Here is a 24,111-nt window from a genome sequence, read left to right as displayed (position 1 = left end):
CAATGCTAGCAACTATTAGCCAACACTAGAAAACATGTTGATGGCTCATCCCTCTAGAGAATTAAGAAATAGTTAATTTTATAAGTCCATGGTTTATCAGCCATGAACTGCAATTGAACATGGTTGAATGTAATTCTTAACTATATTTCAGTTTCAAACTGAGTCATGGGAAGGTTTAGAGCACTGCAAAACCGGACATGGTCAGTCAGGGAAGGTGAGGAGAAATAAAGAGAGCTTTGTAATATACTCTTGCTGACAGTCAGAGGTTCTACACAGTTCAGGTTTTAAATTGTACCTTTGGCTGGGTGGTGATGGTGTTTAGGAGTAGAGAGAGGAACAGTTTGGAAACATAGAAAGCATACACAAAGAGCATGGTACAGCTCTGCTTGAAGATGACTGTTCTTCTCGTTAATGACTCATTTTCTGCACAATCAAAAGGCTTCCTATTAGAATAACATTTGCCACAACTATGTTGGTCTCAGTAGAAACTTCAATGAACCTGAATATTCCATCATTACTCTAGCAAGAAATGTATTTTTTTTTCTTCCTAGTTTGAGTAATTCCTGTAGCATGTAACAGTCACTATGACTGCATTGTACTGTGAATTACAGCTGTACTGATTTGACAGAGTACAGTTTCATATAATGTGGATATGCAGTTTAAAAATCCACATTAATATTTCATACATAACACAAAAGCAAGTGACTCTTTGTAGAATAAATGATTGTCTCCTGTAGCATTCTACATTTTCACAGAAATCACTAGCATCTTGACTAAGGACTTTGTTGGGTTTTGTTGCTGTTTTTTCTTTTAGTTTCATTTTCCATACTCATAAGCAGGATATTGATGACATCGCTTTGACAAGAAGTGCTTACAAAGTGCTAATATTATACCCTGGCATTTATTAGATATTAATTCCAAGGTTATTTTTAAATATATACACACTGTTCTTTTCAAAGTAATTTTATTACTAATATCTGATATTATAAAACTCTATTTTTAACCACTGACATTTTCTAAATACAAAGCATGTGAAAAGTATGTTCAGTGATCTATAGCCTTTTAAATGAAAGGCATCAAAAATATTCCTTGTGGCAGAAAAGGTCCTATAGCAGATCTTTAAATAGCTGCTCAAATTTTGTCAACATCATCAAACAAACAAGGAGAAATCTGACAGAAAACTGGTAACAAGTTGGAAATACTCGTACATACCAAAATGCTATTCCTTTAACTTCATAATCCTATGTTTTTATGAAAATGACTTCAATCCATCAGACTGTGTTGTTCCTACTATGCAGATGTGCCAGTTATTTGACCATTGTATTCTGCTGTTTCCATTTTGAGAATGTAGGGGATTATGCTGTCAATGGGAACATTTCCAATGAGGCCAGTAAAAAATAGTTCCTCGGTAATGCTAGAGCTCATCAGCCTGAGTGCTGGCAGGCGAACTAGAATCCGGGCTAGCCTGGAAAATAAGTTCAGCAGATCATTATATATACACACGTAACACCCGTTCAAAATAATCTGTGGCTAAAAGAGCTAGATCTGCTTTTATTATTACCATAATTCATGAATGGGAGTAAAGAGGCAATTAAAGCTAAATCAGCTACCATAAAAAGAACGGTCCCTTTTCTATCTTGCAGGTGAAATGCAAAGCACCATCCTTTGTGGTTTTCCAACTGAAAGGACATACTGATGTCCTTTGTAGACACAATGTGTGTATATACAAAAACACAATTCTCCTGGTTTGTTTTTAAAATACCCAGATCTGGAAGCATTGGACAATACTGAGACTAATAATATCCATAAGACTGGTGAGAACATCTGCATAATTTTAAGAGTAAAATACTTAATTAAAATTTAAACCACATGCAGAATAGTCCCCTGTTGCCTAGCAACTTAATGACAAATCAGAGAGCAAAAATGGGGACTGGTTATGTATAAAAGGATGAGAGAATCTGTTTTTCATAAGAAAAGGAATTTGTGGGGATGTGCTGTTACTCATTCATACTGCTAAATGCTGTGTGGTTTAACATATCAGATGTCAACAGATACAACATCCAATGAACGAAGTGAATGTATTGAATTTCTGGACTTCAAATGTATTTGAAATTTAGGACAGTGATGAAAGCATACCTGCTGTGTTTTGTTTATGTGGCAGAGGTACATCACAAATGCCAAAACAAATAAATTTCCTGATCCAGAGCCATTCAATGGCAAACCACAGGCAGCACAACACAGGCCTCTGGAAAATGCTTGAGTATTTATGGAGAAAATATGTAAATTCCATTCTGCTAATATACCAGATGTTGTAAACTTTAGGTGAAAGTTGCAAAAAGATTCAAGCCGTGCTGCTGTTTTTGTGAGAACTGTCATAATAACACTTGTGCTGCTATCTCAACGTGTGCCAGCATTCAGTTTCTCAGAAATATTCTATGGGCAAGCATAGAATGGTGATATACATGGTATCAATTAAAACAGAGGACATTGTTTGGGAAATGTTACTCTGATTTGCTTCCTTCAGCCACTCTTGGGATGAGTTAAATATGTGGAACATATTTTTATGGCAGATTTCCAGCTCTCACACATCAGAACAGAATAGTTTAAACTGTACACAGAAAAAGAATTTGAGGATATTTGGGAGTATCCCATCTTCATTGCACCTATCTGGAATGCCCTTTCTGTTGCACCACACAAGGTTAGCTCTTCAAGATCAGAGCAGAAATCAGTTTCTGTGATGGGGGAAGCTCTCTCTCTTACAAGCTGCTTGTTTTTTTTAAATTACACTACCCTCAGACCTTGCTTAACCTTTTGGGATTGCATGCTTCTTTACATGATAAAAGAGAACATGTTCAAGGATGTTTCGCTAGACTGAAGTTAGATTTTCCCTTGTAATGCAGGGAACAGTTGAGCTGATGAGATTTAAAATAGTGTTGATGGACACCATTAGAAAATAGGATAGCTATTTCTAGCAGTAAGAAGCAGGAACAGCTGAGAGGTGAAAAACCAAGTTAGACACTTTAAAAGAGAAGTCCTTGGAAATTTTTACAAAAGGAGAAAGTAAGTAGGGCGTGGGAATTTCTTATAAACAGAAGCCTAAGAGTTTATCACTGTTCCCCACGTGCAATCCTTATTTTTCCAAGGTTTATTAACTGACAGCTTTAATACTGTTCTGCATATGTAACAGGACAAAAACTAAAAATATTATAATCACCTCTTATTTTCTCAAAGCCTCTTTGACAGCTAACTTGGTGTGAGGAGGCAGTCTTAACTACAGAAGTAAGTCTGCTTTTTTAACCATGGCAATGAGACCCTCAAAAACAGTAAGTACTCAAATTTAATTTACATGGAAGAAGCTAGCTATCTTTAACCAAACCTGTTTGCTTTTATAAATAAGGTTCTAGTTCCTTCTCCACAGTTGTCAAAAAAGAACAGAGGTTAAAGAGATTTTTACATCCATGATGTTATTTTGTACCTTAGCCAGGTGTGGTTCACAACATTACTTTGGGTACTATAGACAATAAATACCTATATGTATCTTCTGGATAGGTTTTTTGTACATAGTCCTGCAATTCCATCTGTGCCTTCTCCTGGAATTTTTCTATTTGGGTTGAACTGGTCAGACCAGGATGATCTAAAGAAACAAAACATTTCTGTATGTCGATTGTTTCCCTATACATTGTGAAATATATGTAGTTATAAGATTCTCACGTTTAATTTCATGAAAATATTTCTCTTGTTGCACTGTTGAATATGTTAGCTGTAGAAAGGAAACCACTCCATTGACCATTTGCTTCCTGGCTTCAGAACTGGCTTGCTCACTTTTCTCTCTCTAGCTGTGTGCATTCCCAAGAAAGCGGAAAAAGATTAAGCCTGTAGGTATGTACCAGGCAATCACACTCCTAGTTTGTGTTTCTAACCCTGCTTTTAAAAATGTGCCTCTCTGATTTTGACTAGCTATGCTGACTGAGCAGTCAGTTTTTCAACCTTTCTGTGTCTGTCTCATGTTTTCAATCCAGCTGGCTCAGCTCCCCAAAGACAGTCACACTATCAGTAAAAAACTCAAAAACATGACATATTGACTTCAGCCAAGTATCTTCAGTGGTGTGTTCAAACTGCTCGTCTCTGCAAACAGGACCGAGAGCTTGGCGAGCTTCTTGCTCCTCCAACTTGAATAAACTCCCTAATAAACCTAACACTAATGGGATAATCTGCAAAAAAAATTTCAAAAGCACATTTCATGACACCAATATCTTCTAATTAAAGCAAGTTTTATTACAAAGAGAAAAATATTATCAATGCAACCCCCCAAAAAACCTCAAAACAAAAAACCCACCCACACCACGCCCCCCCACTAACAAGATACACATTTCTTTATATTTTGTTAAGTTCAAAGTGGTAAGCACCTTTGAATTAAATAATTTTCATTTATGAGCAAGATTTTCCTTTTCACTCAGCCTTGCAGCAGTTTTAAATTAACCTCTGTTCTAGGAACATCTTTGCTGAAGCACTGTGACTTCTTGTTTCTTTAAGGTCCTTACCTTATCACTCCAGAAAATCTCAAGTGTCGTCTTTGAGTAAATCCTCATATCTCAAACACTGTTGATCATGCTTTAGTTGTCTGCTGACATTTTTTTTGGTAACAAATGGAAGACAGCCTGTTTACATTTAGTTTTGGAGATTTTGTGGAAGTTCCATATAAAACACAGTAGTACTTCTGCTCATATTTCAATGATCCCACTTATGAGTCTATTCAAATATTAAAATTTGAGCCAATTTCTTTCTGTCACTGTGAGAATGTATTTCCTCTATCCTTTCTGCCATTTATTTCACTAATACAGCTACTACACATCCCAGGTAACTTATACATCATAGATTCTTAGCTGAAGGTAATTGGGAGTCATCTTCTAAGGTAGGTGTACAGGAAATTCCCGATATATTGGAACTGTAAATAACATGGATATGTTGCTCCAAAGTTATTTTCAAAACACTTATTATTTGCAATGAATCATTATGGAACAATAATTTTATCTGCAGCTTAACAGATCAGTCTCACCTCAAGACATTAGGCTCATTAAAAAAACTGCTACAACATTTAACATGTGAATGCTTATCAATTAAAAATATAAGGTTAATAAATTCCTTACCAGGGCTAAAGAGGACTATAGCTTTAAGGTAAGCATATTCATATCCATCAATATCAAGCTTGGCCATGCTGTTACAGAACTCTTGAAGTTTCCAGATGTGTTCCATGACTTGCTTTATTCTGTCTCCAGAAAGTTTATCTACAAAAAGATATTAGTTACTATTTCATGTGAGCTCAAGTACATCTTGTACATCAAATACATTTTTTTTTAAGCTATGGGAACAGAAGTGGAGCCAGATTGAGGGTATCATAATCCCCACACTCCACCAACTCATTGTCTCAGGTGTAGGTAAAATAGCTGTTTATTTAGCAGAGATACAATTAAAAGCCTGACCCTGTGCAGAAAATACAATGTGAACGTTTCCCTATTGATCTTTTAAGCTCTCACCTATCTGCGCAGGAAAGGAGCATCCATTTGTTGTTATTTGAGGACTTGTCCAGGCCCTCTTAAACTATTAAAAAAACCTCAAAAAACAACTCCAAAACAAAGTTAAACAAAAATACACCACCCCTAAAAGCCCCCAACTATATTCATTATGAAAGCACACTATTAATTTAAGACCAAATTTCTGTCTAATTTATCACCATTAAGCCAATAAAGTACATTAAAACAAATGTACTTTACTAGGACTGAAGGATATCACACATTTTTTCAGATTAACTAGTTTTGTACATTTTATATATGCTGTGTTTGAAGAGTTTAAAGTTCCTAGTATTGTTTTTTCCCTATTAAAAATGGAATGTTATTTTCATGCTAATCAATCATATTGGTAGGAAATGTTATTAAAAGAATACAAAAACCCAACCATAATAGATTATAATCCATTCTAGATATAGTCAACACTATCAACAGGCCCACACTGAATGAAAAAATAAAATTACATAAATCTTCTTAAGAGTGTCAAGTAAAGAGGTTAGTTAATGCTGCAGAGGGTAGTTCAAAATACATCCATCATTGCTGCATTATAGCAGAATACAAGACCATTATACTTGCAAATGCTCTAGTGTTACACTGCAAAGAGGAGAAGGAAAGTTCTGAAAGAAAAAAAACCTGGTGTGGTTTGAAAGACCACCTCATTATTCTAAGAGAGGTCAAAAAAACCCGAACCCACATCTGGAGGTGAGTGAACCCAACTTTAGGATGTACTTGTCTTAATACTGCCAATCACATGTAGATAACAGGAGAATATGTTCTCCAGCCTTATCCCCATTTCTTCTATGGACACTTCTATGCCTCAAAGGTCTCTGTCAGGTCTGTGCAACAAAAGCTGTAAATCATCAGAGGAAAGGTAATTATGCAAGAGAAGGCTTCTCCTTCCTCTAGATCCTGGGGAACAATTCTGCCACCAACTAGGAAACACCTCATGAGAAATGTTACAAAATATCCCTGTAGAGTTGACAGGACTGAAGATGTGTTAAGAACCACACACCGAAAACATACCTTCCTGTATGCTGTTCTGGAGATGGTTGACAATAGCTGCTAGGATAGTAGACAGACTCATCACCTGTGCACACTGTGCCAGGCCCAAGGTAAACAGCTCGTTCCAGCAGGCACGCACAAGGCTTGTATTACAGTCCTGCCTATGAACAACAGAAAATCATACAACTGTGGCTAGTTTTATATCAGGTTGGTATTACCCTATGTATAACTATGTTAATTATAACAATCAAGAATAAGGATTAATGTATTCCAAACCACTTTACTAAAAGGCATATACTGGCATATTTCAAAAAGCAGTAAGAAGTGGTAAGCCAACCACAGGAACAATTCCAGGTTTTCTGGAAAGTGGTGCTCATCAGTTCTTTACCAACATACATTTCTAAAAATTAAATGCTTGCTTTTGATCGGCTTTAGCTTCTGTAACCACAATAACATCAGATATTGTAGTTCCCCAGTCCTTTGTCATCTTCTATTTTATTCTTCAAAAGGGAAAATATCGCATAGTCTTCACCCATTTTAAAGAATGCATTAAAATTTAGACAATACAACCATTTGCACATTTAAAATAGCTGACAAGTGTTTAGATCAGTGCTTAAGTTCATGAGAAAACAAATCATTCAACAGAACATGTCCATTTACCCAAGAGCTTGAAATGCAGGAATGGACCTAGCCCAGTGCATAGAGAGGAAAAGTAGTCGTGATGCTGACTCACAGATGTAATGTACATTAAGGTACTCTGGCATTGGACTGGGCATTGTGAGCTGCAAAAACAAACAGACAGTGCAATATACACAGTTCAGACATAAAGCAGATTTTATTATCAATAAAATAACCAGCAAAAACACTCAAACTACCTCAGGGTCTGTCATAAGCAACTATGTGACAAGAAATTGTCAAAGGAAAACTGCACTGAGTATATACTCATTACTACTGCCAGGAATGCAAAATGGGATGGAAGACAAGAAATTATATGCGAAAGAGCTCAAATGTTTCCTTTTAAGCTGTTTTAATGTTCACTTAACTATAATTAAACCTCTAGATTCCATTTCTCTGTGGAGCATTGGCTAGCATCACAGCACTAAGAAAGAGCATTTAAAACTTTTTAAAAGGAAACAAAATACCTAAAATATAGATTTTTTTTTTAATGGGAAAGTCACATAACAGGTATCTGTAATCACAAAACACCATTAATGGGAATAAGCAGGTTATGATAAAAGTTTGACTACATTAAGTATTACTTGTTTCAGTAATGATTTGTGTATTTCTTGCAACAATGCAATCGGATTACAACAAGATGAACACTTATAGTTTCAAGCACACTGTTTATCAACATGTGTTTTTATTCCATTGAAGCTCAAGCATCTCTAAAATGCATGACCTTTTCCAGTGTTCTAACCACAAACATCTAATAAGTCATTGTAACCTCTAGGAAAGAACCTTTTAGATGAAAGATTGACACTGTCTAGAATTATAAATTAAGACAGACATCATACTATGTGAGCGATATGGAAAGCACTGGAAAGTGAAATTAAAAATTTTAAAGCATCCTTCTGTCTGTGAAAAGGTCTTATGAAATAACACCTATAGTCTTTCAATACAGCATGCAAGAGTGAAAATTCTATTAGAAGCTTTGCAACAGGGTATGTTATCCTAGTTTATATTCCCAAAACTAAATAGAATAAAGAAACGTACTAAATTGATTTTGGATACTGTGTGTGTTTAGTAAGACATTTACTGAAGCACATACCTTAAATGTGACATGTGTATCTGTAAGTAGGGGTCCTTCAACTTCAATAATTGGTGTTGACTGATCCCTACTGATTACATGAATATTGCCCCCTCCTGCAGGATCCACCCCATCTGCCAAGTTATGAGCTGCTGTACCATCTGTGGTATTAAGTGCTTTAGCCAAAGTATCAAATGCCCTGGAAAAAAACCCAAACCCCAGCAATAAACAATGAAAAGAATGCTTCCTTTAACACTTAAAAAATAAATAATCACAGTAATGGTCAAATTAAATGCTGCAAAGCATTTCCATTAAGAGGTAATGTATATAGGAACTGTTTATGCTAAGACACAAGGTCAGACTTTTCATTACAACCTGGCCCCTCAGTAGTGTTTGGACATTAATAAAAGGAATACATCTGCCCATATAGCAATGGTAAAAGATCTCCCCTGAAAGAGAGGAACTTTTTACCACAGTAAATCCGGCTCTAATAGTTTTATGCTAGTATTTCTACTAGTTAAGGGGTCTCTTTGCTTACCATTCGCTACTGCCTTCGAACATTTAACAGATTACACATTATTGACAAGATGCACTCTGAAGAGCACCCTGCTGTCCCTCTCCTTAATGTCCAATTTCTTGGAACAGTAAAAGAATAGTGTGATTCCCTTGCAGACAAAATGCCTGAATACCTTTTTCCTGAAGATGAGATATGGCCAGACACTCTGGATCTCACAGTACAGGCAGAGCATTAGAAACCTTATGACAATAATGTAAGAGACTGGTCTCTGGACTCCTTTATATTTAAGCTGTAGCTGGGCCATTGCTGAAATAAGGCAGTGTAAATTCTCTTCTTATGGTAACAGAGCTTAAATGTAAAGGAGAATTTAGTACTCCAATTACATACCAGTGGACTATTATAATATAGCACTGGTTTGCTAGCATTTTTGTCAAGAAGTTTTTGGGGTAGGTGGTGGATATTTTTTTCTTTTGCTTTACTAACCTAAGTTAAAATTGCAGTGTCAACTATCACTTCACCCACTTGTTACAGTTTAAATGAAAGTCTTAATAGCCTGAAGTTAAGCTCCTCTTAAAAATACTCTCCTTGAGAAACAACGGACAGTTTGAGGCAAGGTGTTTTTCTTCTTTCATTATATTGCCCATTTATGTAGGCCTTCAACACCTCCCCACCCCGAAAAAACTCAAACAAAACCCCCAACTGAAAAATCTCAAACCCTGCTGCAAATTTTATGGTTTCATGTTCCTTTTCCCCTTTTTCTCATTAATAAAGACAACAAAGGCTTAAACCTCTTTCTAAGCATCAGAAAAAAACACTTATTAATCTTAAGTACATCTTCCCTACATTATCTTTAGATATTATGGCAGTGCAATCTCAAAAAGAAATCTGCAGTAATACAGACCCCTAAAGAGCAGGACCAAAGGCATGAGAAGCTTCGTAGAAGTTTCCACATAGCAAGCCTATCACATAAAAGCATATCAAAGTGCTGCTGCAGTCTTGCAAGGTTACAAACTAGTAATTTATTAGTTTTCCAAGCATGAAATCTGGTCTAGTTTCAGAAAACTGCATATATAACACAGCACACAGTTCTTTACAGGATAACAACAGCCAAACCTGAATTTCTAAAGAAATGGTTTTGTATTTCTAAGTAGGGAGCAATCTCTACTGTGTTTTGTGTTATGATGCCAAATTAGTTCAATGAATGAGTGCAAGTATACACCATATAAACAGCTAAAGAACACGCAAATATAAATGCATACCGTGTAATCTCACTTGCAGATTGCTCTTCTTGTTGAACTTCAGAAGCATCTCCATTATTTAGTGACTCGCTGAGATTAGCAAGAGATGTTACAACATTTGCTAGTGTTCCTAAAGCACCCTGGCTTGTTTCAGCCTAAAAAGGAAGAACCATATTAGTAGATCAAAATTGTAGGTGATGTATCAAATACATACATTTTTTTCCCTTATGTACCCTTTCCTTCCTCCCCAACACCCACAGGAAGAACAATGGCTATATTCTTTAAATCTTACTGTAATCTTTTTTCAATCCCATTGTAATCATCAATCTCAACTCCAGCTGACATAAATGAGGATCTGCCTGTGGCAGAACTTTTGCAGAAATACGCCCATGAAATGGTATGTTCCTGTCGATCAGCTTCTTACCTCCATTTTTACGTATCTTCAGACTTACCACAACCTCACCTTCTCAAGAGCAAGAATTATTTGGGTCTATGTACTCAGCTAAAATTGTCTGAACAACATAACTGAAAGAATAATACCTTGGAGTCAGCAGCTAGGAGGACTGTACCATCATCCCTGATCAAAGGCTGCTGAATATTCACAAGCATTCCTGGATCAAGAAGACCTGCTGACCTGCTCAAAAGCATAAGACAGTCAACAGTATTTTACATTAACCATGAGAATGTGTAACAATCCATATCAGAATAAAAGGGATAAACAACTTTTCCATTAACAATTTAATGAAGATCAGAGTTTATTCATCAGGACCTAAGTCTGTAGCATGAAAGACAGAAAAGACTAGACTATGTTTTCCTGTGAAAAAGTAGTAACAACTTGCCCAATACATATCCTGTGATTTTCTTTTAATGCTGGTCTGTTTTGTCTTAAGGACAGCTGTTGTCTTCTCATGCTCTCAGAAGTCACAGAATCATAGAATGGCTTGGATGAGAAGGGACCTTAAAGATAATTGAATTCCAACTCCCCTGTCCTGGGCAGGGATACCCTCCATTATCCCAGGGAGCCCAACACCCCATCCAACCCAGCCTCCATCCTTTCTCTTTGCTGTATCTAACTTAGGGAGAAGCATGAAGTCTTCACTGTCAGCAAGAGTGAGTTTGTTACTCATGTAACACTCCAAGTATACATAACCCAAAACAACTGCATGCACAACAGATTCGGGATGCAGCAAAGTTATAGTTTACAGGGTCTGAGACTAACAACTAACATTGTGAACCACCACAGGCAAATGACAATGCTTTATGGAAATCTGAAATCTGAATCCTACATAAAGAGTCACACTTAATAACTATAATATTTTATATAGGACTGTAAGGAATCTGTAGGACAAGGAAATCTCAGAGAAGCAAATGTGTTTGTGAACAAGCTGATTTGCAAAGAACAACACTGAAAAAACAAATCTTCAAGGAATTTGCTGCCCACTCTTCCTCACTGCAGTGCCATTTGTTCATCAAAGGTTATATATGCATTTTAAAAATTATATATATATATATATATGTCTATCTCAACTGATATTACCTGTTCATGAACTGGACCAACAGTTTTAAAAAACTGTTGACCAGTTTTTTAAACCCAACCAGACCCTTTTATGGGGGGCCTGATGTCAGGTGGTGTGGAAAACAGCCTGGGCCAGCTCAGCTCACCTGTGCTGGCTCCTTGGGGAAGTTAAATCTGTCCTTGCTGGAACTGGGACAAACCTGGAATTTTTTTCTATTCTACTCAGAAAGAGACAAATGATATTATGATACAGATTTCCACAGCCACGGCCTCTGGAGACAACTGAGAGCACAGGAAGAATATGAAGATATTCCGACACAGTAAAAGGAAGCTGCTGGTGTTTTAGTGTTGTTGAAACCAGACTCTTGGGATCTGAACCAGCAGTCACTCCAGTCTCTTTTAATTATGTCTTTAGAAGGAAAACAGTTTTGACCTGGCTGGAGAAGAACCAGCTCTGAACTGAAAACCATCCAGAAATCTTTCACAAGTAGCAGAACAGTTTAGGTTGGTCTTGGTAATGGAAAGAGATGATTTGTGAACTGGAGCTCTTTTCTGTACAATTCTTTAGTGCAGACAGGGGAAAAAGAAAGTGTATAGGTGTGCCAGCAAAGGTGACATGCTCAAATAAAGACAAAACCCCATTAAACTGGGGTACTTAATGTAGCCCTGTTAAACTGAGGTACTCACCGCGTCCCATCTTTATCTGCCACAAATGTTGGAGTTGCTATTAGAGGGCTTCGTAGATCTTTTCTGATATAGATCTTTTCAGTGGAAGCTGCACAGTTGGTTGGTTTTTCACGTTGTACATCAAAAGGCTTTCTTTCACTCTGAACCGCTACATAAAACCAGAAACAAGCAGATTTGAAAGGAAAAATTTCAACTGAAAAACCCAAAAATACAGTAAAGTTCTAACAGCAGGATTTGAGTTTGCACAGTTATGATAGCATATCAGCTTACTGCAAAACTGGGAATTTAATATGAAGACTGAAGAAATACAGGCTCAAATTTTAGTATACCTGAGATACTAAACATTTTTAACTTAGAAAGTTACAAATTAACCATTTGGCTTTAAGTTTGGCTGAACTGGAGTCAAACTTTGCAATTTCATTGGCATTTAATAAGAGAGAACATTCTGCAAAATGTTTTTTTCAAATTGTTTATCCATTTATTTTTTTACAGGTAAAGCTGTATCTACATATTAGATGTAGTCATACTCAGGAGGATTCAAAACAGTGTGAACCCAGAAAAAGTCAAGACAAGCAGGTGTTCCTGTTCCTCTTCAGAATTTAACTTAATTCTACTTGATAAATGGACGAAAATAAGCTCAGTCTGCAGTGTGCCAACAAAGAGTGGCAAATCTTTTAATAAAAATAGTAAGACACCGTAACTTTGTAATTTTAAGGGAAATGAAAAGTGCTCATTATAATATTAAGGTTTATATATAAATACACATATCTTTATGATAATTGTTATTGTTATTAACATCACAGAAAGTTATCCAGGATCTAAGTCTCTAAACGTTACAAACTCCTCTATAGTTTGGCATAAGGCTAGACTGCATATATTTTAAACCTAAAAATGGGGATAATAAAATGAATAAAAGACTATGTAGATAATAGAAAGGATTTTAAAAACTGTACTAATATTAATTCTCACACACTTTGCAAATGTAAGGCAAAGTAATAAATGGAGATAATATTTCTGTGCTGTTAATTTTAACAATCAATCATAACGGTTATTGTTGTAGAAGATTAACATTACTAACGAGCAGACAAAAACATTCCACTCCCCTCTAGTGCCTGTGAATGTAACAGTAAAATACGTGGATGCCTCCCCCTCTGTCCTTATACCCAGCAAGCATTATTTAGTTGCTGATTTTGCTACCATTGTTACATCATCAAGATTTAGGGGCTTAAAGTAGGTATATCCGTTTTGTTGGCTTGGTGGATATATAAATGCTAATCAGAAGCCTGACCCAATGCCCAGCAAAGTAAGTGAGCATATATCATAATCATATTGGGATAAGAAAAGTTTAACTTCTGGAAATGCAGTGATTTCTCTTGTTTAGATGTCTCCCACTATCCTCAGCATAGTGCATGCAAAGCATAACAATCATCTCTACAGGTCTGGAGTTCCAGAGTGAATATATAACACAGATCTCCCTGTTTACAGCTTGATGTTCTGCCTCTCTTCAACTCAGTGGTTGGAACTTATTCTGCCTAGATGAGAGTGGAAAAAGAAAAGTATTTGTTGCTTCACCTTAAATTCGCCATAAATTTATCACAAAACAACCAGATTATAGGCTTCACGAAGTGCTGGGCTGAAGAAGCAGAGGTGCTATAGTTTGGAAACAAAATAGATTGAAAAAGGTGTTTGGATGCTAGCAAGGAAATCTTATGAAGCACTGCATACAAACACGAAAGTTAATTGTTTAACATGACAGTTTATATACTTCCTCACAATACAAAGCTCAAAAATTATCAAATGGATATAAACATTAAAAAAACCCCAAACATACCAACAAAAAAAAAAAAGACATCAACTACATTCTACCACTGGATATAAAAGCAGCAAAACTAAACCAGAAGGAAAGCAGATTCTGAACATGGAACACTCACCGCAGATTTATGTCCATCTATGTTAAAATATTTTGTATTATAAACATACACTGAGTTGGTAACACATATTCTAAGGGAGATTTTAACTGGGCTCCTCAAGTTATACAGTAGTATGAGACCTGGTTCAAAACAAACCACTACTGCATCTCAGAAATAAAATGGTGATGAAAGAAAAGTACAGTAGATGCTCTGGTTGTCCAAAGTTCTGCTTCCTTCAAGCAACATAAGCGAAAATGGAGAGAACACACTAAAAAGTAGTAGTCCACATATTTATTAGCTGGTAGGCCCAGTATCACATCGAGTACACAACACTCACATTCCATTTTCATGCCCATCTCTAGACATTTCTTAAGCCTACAAAACTGGCAGCGATTCCGATGGTGTTTATTGATGATACAGTCCTGGTTGCTACGACAACTGTAGGTCAAATTCTTCCTCACGCTCCTTTTAAAGAAACCTTTGCATCCCTCACAACTGACAGCACCATAGTGACGACCTAGGGAACATATATATTGTTATCAGATGGAAATTACTTACATTTTAGCATATTTACCTTAAGCAAGTAAAATATTGTAAAAGTCACTCTCTTAATTTTGTATTCTTATCATCATTTTGAACCATGAAAACATTGTTAAAGTTTTACAGGATGATTCCTGTCTACCTATTGTCAAGGCTTTTTGGTGGGAAAGAGGAGGGAAGAGTGAGGAAGGCTAAGCCTATTTTTGAATAACAGACCTGTGAAATGATAGTTCCCATTCTGGATAAGCACAGATGCAATTCTATCTGCTGTTACAGGTTACAAGATACATTAAAAGGACATACAAGCTAGGAGTATTTTCAGAATATAAGTGATTTTACAATAAAATTTGAAATGCAATCTTAATTTAAAATGCCTATACATATAAATTCTGGTATTGTTTTAATAAATGAACGTTAGGCAGTGAGACAGAAAGGTGTCTTCTCTGCAGCATGAAAACACGGTCTGCTTCCTTGGCTACTGTACAAATTATACCTCACAGACTCCTAAAACACTGAGGGGTCACTTGATCCTTTTTCTGCATTTTTCTGTGGTAGTAAAATACCAAAATCTACTGTCATGAGTTTTTTAAAGAGCACTAAGAAGTGTTCTCCAGGAGCAGGTAGACTTTTCTGAGTGACATGTTTAATGCATGGTTGCCTATAGCTGTGGAGACCCAGATTAAATGCTTCAAATAGTCTCAGTTACCAGGAGCCATTGAATCACACACACTGATTTATCATACACTCCCACTGAAGTACAAACTAATATTCTTCCGTGTGTATAAATATGAAGTATAATGTGATCTTCTTTTTCCATCTTAAGACTCAATTGCTTTTGCCATCAGCATGGCTAAAATCAGTTAAAATACACGAAATGTCTTTTCATCCCAGTCATCCTCTCAATCAAGTTTCTTTACTATCACTTTTTATGCTTCCTTACCTGATGCTTTGTCACCACAGACTACGCAATATTCTACTACCTGGGGCCTCTGAACATCAGCTTTTCCCAGCAAGCGTTCCACCGATGCAGAGTCCGTCACTATCTAAAACAAAATTCCAGAAGGAAGAGAGATAGTAAGCCAGTATTTCTTCTGACATGACAGTAAGGAGCTCTGCCTACAAAATAACACTGCTGTATTGACTGGGAAGAGGTGGTTGAATTTGAGAAGTACAACACATGGAATGAAATTAAGTAGTACAAAATGTGAGTTAATGTGTTTTTACTGTAAATAGTGAGACTGTTGAAACAGTCATAGCAAAACAAATTCCAAATAAAACTCCTAGCTTTATTCTCCACTTGTGCAGTCAACAGTATTCTTCCATTCTTGCTGTTACTCTGAAACAGCTGCTATATTTTAGCCAAAGATGGTTGTATTTCCAGTGCTCTAACCCTCTATTCCTTCTCTAGCTATTAGGGTTATATGGGACAGAGGGGAGAACCTGAAGGTGAGATTCATTATAGAAACAGTTTAGCTTCTGGAAGAGTTGGATTCCAAAATTCTTGTTCAGAACATTCCAATTAACACAGAAAAATAAAAAACACCCCTCTGTAATATCAGACAATCCATTTAGCATAGTAAAATAAATGTCAAAAGACTGTTAATGCAATTTTTTCAAGCATTTATGTAGGAATGGTATCTGTCCCTGTAAAATATTCCTACTGTAGCAGTAGCAATGGGGAGCAGGCACTTTTTAAAATTTATTTGAAGAATTCTAGGAAGAAATCTCAAATTTCACTAGAGACAGATTATTGTTTGTATAATTTGTTTTGCAAAGCACTCATTGGTTTGGCTTATGCTCAAGACCCACAAGCAACTAAGAGGATAACTTTTACCACAAAGAGGTTTTACTGCCATGTCTTGTGAACACAGGTTTGGTCAGGTGATTTGTATCTCTGCAGACCTGTGAATCTTGAACAGACTATCTGAAATCATGTCACTCTTCACAAGCCCCATCTTACATCTTTAAAATTTTAGTGATTACACACAAGAGGTGATGAATGCATGAGGAACGTGAAGACAGGAGGATTCATGATTGCATAACAAAGCCTACAATTAGCATGGTCTAATCTGTGTGATTAGACCTTTAGAAAACTATTGCAATTTGTCTTAAAGCAATTACAGACTTTAGTATTCTAAAAATCAAAAAACTCAAACCAAAAAATCTATTGTCTATCTCAATTGCTGTGTGTTACCTGAATTCTGCCCGGCACAATGTTGTCCGTGGTGGTAAAGATAAGCTGTTTGGCATTAGATGTTTCAGGTGTTGTCAGTATCACCTTTCCTGCACCAGTTCCGTCTGGACTGGCCAAAATAAACTGTTGCTTTGGAGACACAGCTGAGTCCACTGCTGTGACTATTTGGATTTTCTGACCTGTCTGCTGATCTGTCACAATCTGTAAAACACATTGAAGAATTCTACATTTTAAGACCATACAGTCTGTCTCAGAATTACACGATACTCTCTGATAACTGTCCTTGTTACTTATAATTTGCTATTTGTACATTTATTACACAGCTGCAAAGTTACTGCAGCTACCTAGGTGAATGCTAGAAAATCAAACCAAATACATATTATACATGTGTCCACATACCTACTGCATAGATGGAAAATACTAGACAGAGTTGTGAAAAGTGAGAGCTTGATATTGCTAATATCAATATTGTTACCATGTGCAGAGATCTTGAAATCACATTCAACTGTTCAAAAGGAGTCCAGATATAGTGGATCCCAGACAGAGTAAGAACAAAATGTAGTGTTAAGGACTGCAGCTGATGAATGGCAGGTATATATGCAGGTTATACCCTGCCTAGGGAGACAGCACCATGGAAATGTCATAGAATCATACAGCATCTTGAATTGGAAGGGAGCCATGAGGATCATCAAGTCCAACTCCCTGGTCCTTGCAGGACTACCTAACACTAAACCCTATGACTAAGAGCACTGCCCAGATGCTCCTTGAACTCTGACAGGCTTGGTGCCATGACCACTTCCTAATGTCCAATCTTAATTTGCCCTGACACAGCTTCACTCCATTTTCTCGTGTTCTGCACTGAAAGATCAGCCAGAACCACTTTTGAGGTAGGTATGGATTGCAACGAGGTCACCCCTTAGCTTTTTCTTGTTAGATTGCTCACTTGCTCTTGTTTAATTTCATGTGGTTGGTGACTGCTCACTAGTCTATCCACATCTTTCTGTAAGGTCTTTCTGCTCTTGAGGGACTCCACCACTACTAATTTAGTATTATCAGCAAACTTACTTAATGTACATTTGAGTCACACCTCCAGATTATTTATAAAAACAATCAATTAAAAATTACTCCAGCTGACAAAAAAAAAGATGATTGGCAAATTCTTGAGATTTGTATTCATTTTATATAAACTTCACTGTGAAAGCTATCTTTAAATAATACATTTATGTAGTTGGCTTAATGGCAGACTTAAAACCAGTAATGAAAACGTGAAGTGAATTTACACACTTTGATATTCCTATTAAATTGACTGTATTAGGAGTCATAATAACAGTGCATTTATTTCTCTAATTTCAATTACCTAGACTTTTAATCTAGCTTTCATGTCCCTTTTATGTAGTACATCTTACACAAAGACATATACAATAGTTCAATAAGAAGGCATTACTAATAGTTTTACAAAGCCACACTGCCTGAAAAAAGCATTAGAACTACATAGAGCAGGAGCCGAATTACAGAGCTGGTGTTTTTTTTCTAAATTACTGAAACTCTTCAGGAAAGATTAACCTCACATTTTGTGATTACAAACATAAAAAACCTGCACACATGAAACAGTACTCAAAGCTGGGGGTTGCATATTGAAAAGCTCTGACATGACAGAGCTTTTCAGGGACTTTTAGATTCTTATATTTACAGAACAGAGTAAGCTATTTTAGGTCTCATATGCATAAACATTTCAGTGCCTAAGTGCATGGAGTCTACAAACATAAAGCTCCAAATAAGTTCAAAGGTTACAGGACAGTCACTACACCTCAGTACCACTGTTAACCTGTTAAGCTTCCCAGAGTTTTCCATGCTTTCTTCAACCTTCATCATTTTCCTATAAATCTTAATTACTGGGACAATTCACAGTGAAATTTAAATTTGGATTATGACTAACACCAGTATAATGCCTATATGTGTTTTGAGGACACAGTATCCCCCTCCATCATGGACTCGTAGGTGTGGGTTTTTTTAATTTATTTTATTTTTCCAGAAGTATCAGTGATATAAGGAGGTAGATTACTTTGCAGAATTGAACAAAAGTTACAATGTAAATACCTACCTCATGAATGCTGAATATTCAGTATGCTTCAGTTATACATGCTGTGAGAACATCTACCTTGCAATGAAATATTGGTACATATCGGTAGGGTTACTCTACCAGGCAAAATAGAGATTATGTTACCACATAACTGTATAAAAAATAGAAACCCTGCATTGTAACAGAATTTTGAGAATCAGCATGTGAAACATTAATGCTGTCTGACTGCATCTTTTGTTGATAACTTTAAGGAGTAAGCATCTTAGATAAATTACATAGCTAAATGTTGTTGATAACTGAAGAACATCTCCTTAGTGCTATGCAGAAAGAAAAATCATAGAGACTTCTTTGTAATTTCTCATGGATTAGATAAAAACACTGATGATGATAAATAACTAAACCAAAAAGGTTAGGCTGGATAACAAACGGATGGTATTTAGTTTTGTAAGGAAAACTAATGATGCACATTGTATCATGTATGGTAAGAATAATGACAATGCCAAACTATTTTAGAAAGTGTTTTGATGGCTGTTCATAGGGCAGCACCCACCCACCCTGATCAAGACACATCCCAGGAAGAGTCCATCCTGGGGACTGCGTTGCTAGGACTGTTCCAAACACCCTGGAGTACAAGAACCTCTTCTCCAGCACCACCTCTGGCAGAGGTACAGAACAAGGCCGAGGGCAAAAGCTCAGTACTGCAGAACTGCTGCAATCTGGTAACAATTCTTCTGACATTTGTTAATGAATACATTCTGATACATTAGTAGTACCATTGTATTATCTATCAGTAACAAGGACTCACGGTGCAATATCCCAAAGGCTAACTTTATTCTGATTAGGCTAGTCTTCCAGATATGGCAGAGATAAGCGGGAGAAAGAGAAAGAGAGTGATTATGATTTTAGCTGTTCTGTGGACCAGGTCTGCCCACTTGTGATGGCTACATCTCAGGAGACATGTATACATAGGCTAAGTTTAAATACTCCTCACTGACCACACCATCAATACAATTATTATATACAGCAAACTAGTCATCACCAAACACATGCTGAGGGAGAAAATCAGGTTGCACTAAAATGATCTGTTCTCACAAAATTTAAGCAAGTATTTCATAGACTTTAGCATGCCTTTGTATAAACCTAAGTGGGAGGAAGAGGAAAAAAAGGCAACGTAATAGTTGATTAATGGATTTTCACCTGAATGCGTTGTGATGAAGCTACAGAGGAGTCCGTGGAAATTATCTGGATACGCTGGGAAGGGCTGGTCATCACTGGAGATTCAGAAAGTGAAGTCTGAACAGTCTGCACCTATAAATAACATACAGAATTTTAATTTACTGTTTTACAGTACTGAATGCTTTAAAAATACATATATTTATTAAAGATTAGATGGCCCTATAGCATGGAATCAAAATTTATTGGAAAGATTACAGTCATTAATCCATCTTGGGTCTGTTTTCAATGAATTATCAGTATGATGACATGCTACTATCAATGCGCTATCAGAAAGCTACCTTTGTTTGGGAGCAGAATGAATCTGATACATGACCAGAACCACAAAACCAAACCACCACCCTGCCCCAAATAAATCACTGGAGAATTACTATATGATCATTCAGATTACTGAAATGCAGAAAGACTGTTTTTAACTCTCAATTATAGACTTGCCTCATTATTTGCTTCTGTAAAAATAAAACACACCACATCAAATAATGTATTTTACCTTTAAATAATTGTCAAGTATTTTATAAACTACTTTTTCAACGTTCAGGTAGCCGAATTTTAGAAAGCTTTCTCTGGCACCTAAAAGTGTCTGCAATCCCAGGAACGTGTATGGGACAAGAGATATATGGAATTTGCCGGAAGACTGCACAGAACTCCTGTCTAACCAAATCAGTCTTTACTTTTTATGTCTCTGACTTTATTTCATCTATGAAGCCTTCTAAAAGTGTGGTATCCATACATCTCACTTGGAGAAAACAGTGATTTTATTTTTCAAATAGAAGTAAGAACAATTTTGAATGTCCAGTATTTTAAAAGTACAAATGTTAAAATTAAGACGGCTGGTTATCTGGATATCTGTGTTTTAGACAGTAGCATAATTAGAATCCCAGTTCTTCAGTGTGCTGATATTCTCTCCCCCTTATTGTTGTCCCCCATTTCTATTTTTCTAATTCGGAGTGGTGTTAATCTGAATTAATCTAATTCCAGATTTTTTCTGAAATCTATGCTCCAACAGAACACCAATTCATCATGAATTCAAGTCTATGTGGTTAATGCTTATTATTCTAGAGAGGACTTCACTACAATTCAATCCCGTTGTTTCTTGTTCTATTCCATATCTTTCTAAAGCACCAAATGATAATGCAAATCTAGATCTGAATACCTAGAGAAAGCTCGAAAGAACAGCCCTTGCATAGCTACTTTCAGAGAAAAACTGTCAAATTTTACATTTAAACATGCAAGGAAATAGTGGCCTGACAGCCTTTATCTTCTGCTAACAGAAGGGATATGACATTGGCAATGTACACAGGTAACTCTACAGTTGTGCATATTTAGGCTTTGTGCTTGTTCATCCTCAGATTCATTGATGGAAATGATAGCTCTAATTGTTCCTTCTTAATAATTGTAACTGTAGTTTAGATGAAGTACTTGTATTACGGTCCTTACACGCCGATCACAGGTAGAAAGGTATGCTTGCCATTCACCACAGCCACCCAATCCTGGTTTTAAGCTTGCAATATACCAATGTGTACAAAAAGTACAAGAATTTTCAAAAAAGTTCCAACAACCTTTGACCAACAGTTAGTACACACAAGACATTAGTATGCTGGAGTAACTACAGCAACTCCAGAGGTGCCATTACTGCCTGCAGTCAACAGTGCAACATGGACATTTTTCAGTCACATCCTTTATTGAAAGTTGTTTTTATATAAAATGATTGACAAACACAGTAATATTTAAAAGCCTGCTTGAGCAAAGTTTAAACATGCGACATATCTGAATAACAAGCACTGCAAATTCTTACAACACAATATAAATTTATACAGAAACTCCATTTAAATTGGAAAAAAATACCACAGTGATGTACTTTATAAAAAGAATAAACAGAATACAGCACTACTGAATACTTACTGAAAACAATGCATATTGGCCAAAACTCTGTTCTGTGGAAAAAGGTTCTATAATGTCAATGACTTAGCAGCCAAGATTTTTACATAACTCTGATTAATGCAAAATAAATCTTACACCTTAAAACCAATTTTGTATTTTGATAAATTAAAAATTTTAAATTATATCACAAATTATATCATTTACAATACTTATAAATTGTGATTGTAAACAATAATTTGGATTTTCATAAATACCTCCTAAGCCATTTACATTATCTCACAGAATCTACAGGACTGTGTTTAGTATATGATATTATAATAACTGCATTCCATATGGCAATTTGAGAGTTATCAAATTAGTGTTTAATATCTGCACTCACAAGGCCAAAACCTAAGGAGGATTCCAATCAGAGAAAGCAACCAGTATTGTTTTAAAATGCCCTCTCTGTGACCCTGTTCCTCTGAAGGTCAAGTGCACTATCATTCCTTATAACCAAGGGAGCAGAATTGGTGTGTTACTGCTGTTTTGCCAGCTGCTGAAGGACTTGCTCTAATAATAGAATTAATTTCATCTGGAGGAGTTAGTCCCTGGTTATCAAGCACCTCAATCTGCTCACTCTGAACTGTGAAACAGCGAAATGAAATCAGAGAAAAGAGTTTGCCTGTGTCTTAAATTGTTTTCAAATCAGCAAAATTGAAAGGAAAATCCACCACATTCCCTGAGCAGCATCTTTAGTCTTGAAGTTAATGAAGACAATGTATTCAAATACACAATGCTCAAATATGAAGTAGCATAATCAGGTCTTAACACACTTAAGAAATCACACAGTAAGTTCATTACACACATGGGATTGGTTAGTTTAAACTTTATAACAAAACAGAGGCTGCAGTGAAGGCTGGCAAATGAGTGACAGCAGAAAATTCCCAGAAGTAGATTTTTTTAATGTGACATTTTGGGAAAACTGACCTTATATTTCACAAGTTTTACAACAGCAAATTTCAATGCAGTGGGATTCCACTACAAAGCCTTTAAGCAACAAATGCATGACTTGGGTGTCTTTAAGTAGCACTTGTGTTTTATTTCAAATTCAAGGACCCCTAATTTTAACATACAAACATGCTTACTATTGAAATTAGGCTCTTTTTTGAAAACACAATTATCTATTGTACAACTCTCTAAAAATAGTATCTATGAATAATTACTGTAAGTACAGGAGTGTACTTACAGCATGGGTACAAAGTAAATGTTAGGTCAACTAACTGTGATTTAGTGTGGGAGAAACTATTATATCTAAACCATGAGAAAATCCAATCGAATTTTATTTGAATTTCCTTATGCTTATTATCTCACACCACACTTAACCTTGTTGCCCTAGCCTTTATTTGTTGAATTCATTCAGGAAAGACGTTGATGATACCTGATTAGCAGCTGTGTTTCCTGGGACAAAAAAAAAAAAGTCCTGAATATAATAGCACTTTATCACTACATAACCCTCTGTTCAGACGTAGACCTCCCAATTCTAAAGTTTGGAATAGATGTATTGCAAAGAGAAGGCAGAATCCTTGTAATGCTTACGCAGAGGTGACAAAAACACAGAGTAAGAAAAAAAAAAAAAGACTAAAAGTTACTTGTTTTCTGAAACAAAAGACAAGCCAGAAAAGTCAACAAAATCTGAAATAAAACACAAAACCTATCAACTATATGAACTATAGTGTACTAACATAGTTAACACTACATCTGTAAGTTGGTACTCCATTATTAGTTCTCAAATTCACAGCCCTAACCAAGCCTATTTGGTGCAGATTAAAAACATCTCATGTTTAACTACTGTGTGATTTCCTTAAAAGTCAGTGAGGATGCAACTGATACATTCATTTTAGCATTCACACATCAAACACTAATTACATGTGGGCAGACTGGGAGAACAACACAATTTTATGAAGCATGCCAAGTGTACTTCTGGTATACCACTGCAAGACAGAAGCTGAAGACACGTGGCATA

General features: G+C 36.2%; 1 protein-coding gene across 1 annotated transcript; it reads right to left on the bottom strand.

Moving 5' to 3' along the window:
- Nucleotides 1-1,290: 1,290 nt before the first annotated feature.
- Nucleotides 1,291-20,279, bottom strand: NR2C2 (nuclear receptor subfamily 2 group C member 2; the record flags this gene model as incomplete). Its single annotated transcript, XM_084269471.1, has 13 exons — nt 20,193-20,279; nt 16,916-17,116; nt 15,662-15,764; nt 14,519-14,698; nt 12,272-12,419; nt 10,609-10,702; nt 10,090-10,223; nt 8,335-8,512; nt 7,227-7,348; nt 6,588-6,727; nt 5,148-5,285; nt 3,529-3,634; nt 1,291-1,465 (listed from the first exon to the last, which is right to left on the bottom strand). The coding sequence occupies exons 1-13, from the start codon at nt 20,262-20,264 to the stop codon at nt 1,291-1,293; spliced, it is 1,791 nt and encodes a 596-aa protein (XP_084125597.1). The 5' UTR covers nt 20,265-20,279.
- Between the last annotated feature and the right edge of the window lie 3,832 nt (nt 20,280-24,111).

Source organism: Gallinula chloropus, assembly GCF_964237585.1.
Source record: "Gallinula chloropus genome assembly, chromosome: 12".
Taxonomy (NCBI): Eukaryota; Metazoa; Chordata; class Aves; order Gruiformes; family Rallidae; genus Gallinula; species Gallinula chloropus.
This window is presented reverse-complemented; position numbering and strand designations above follow the sequence as displayed.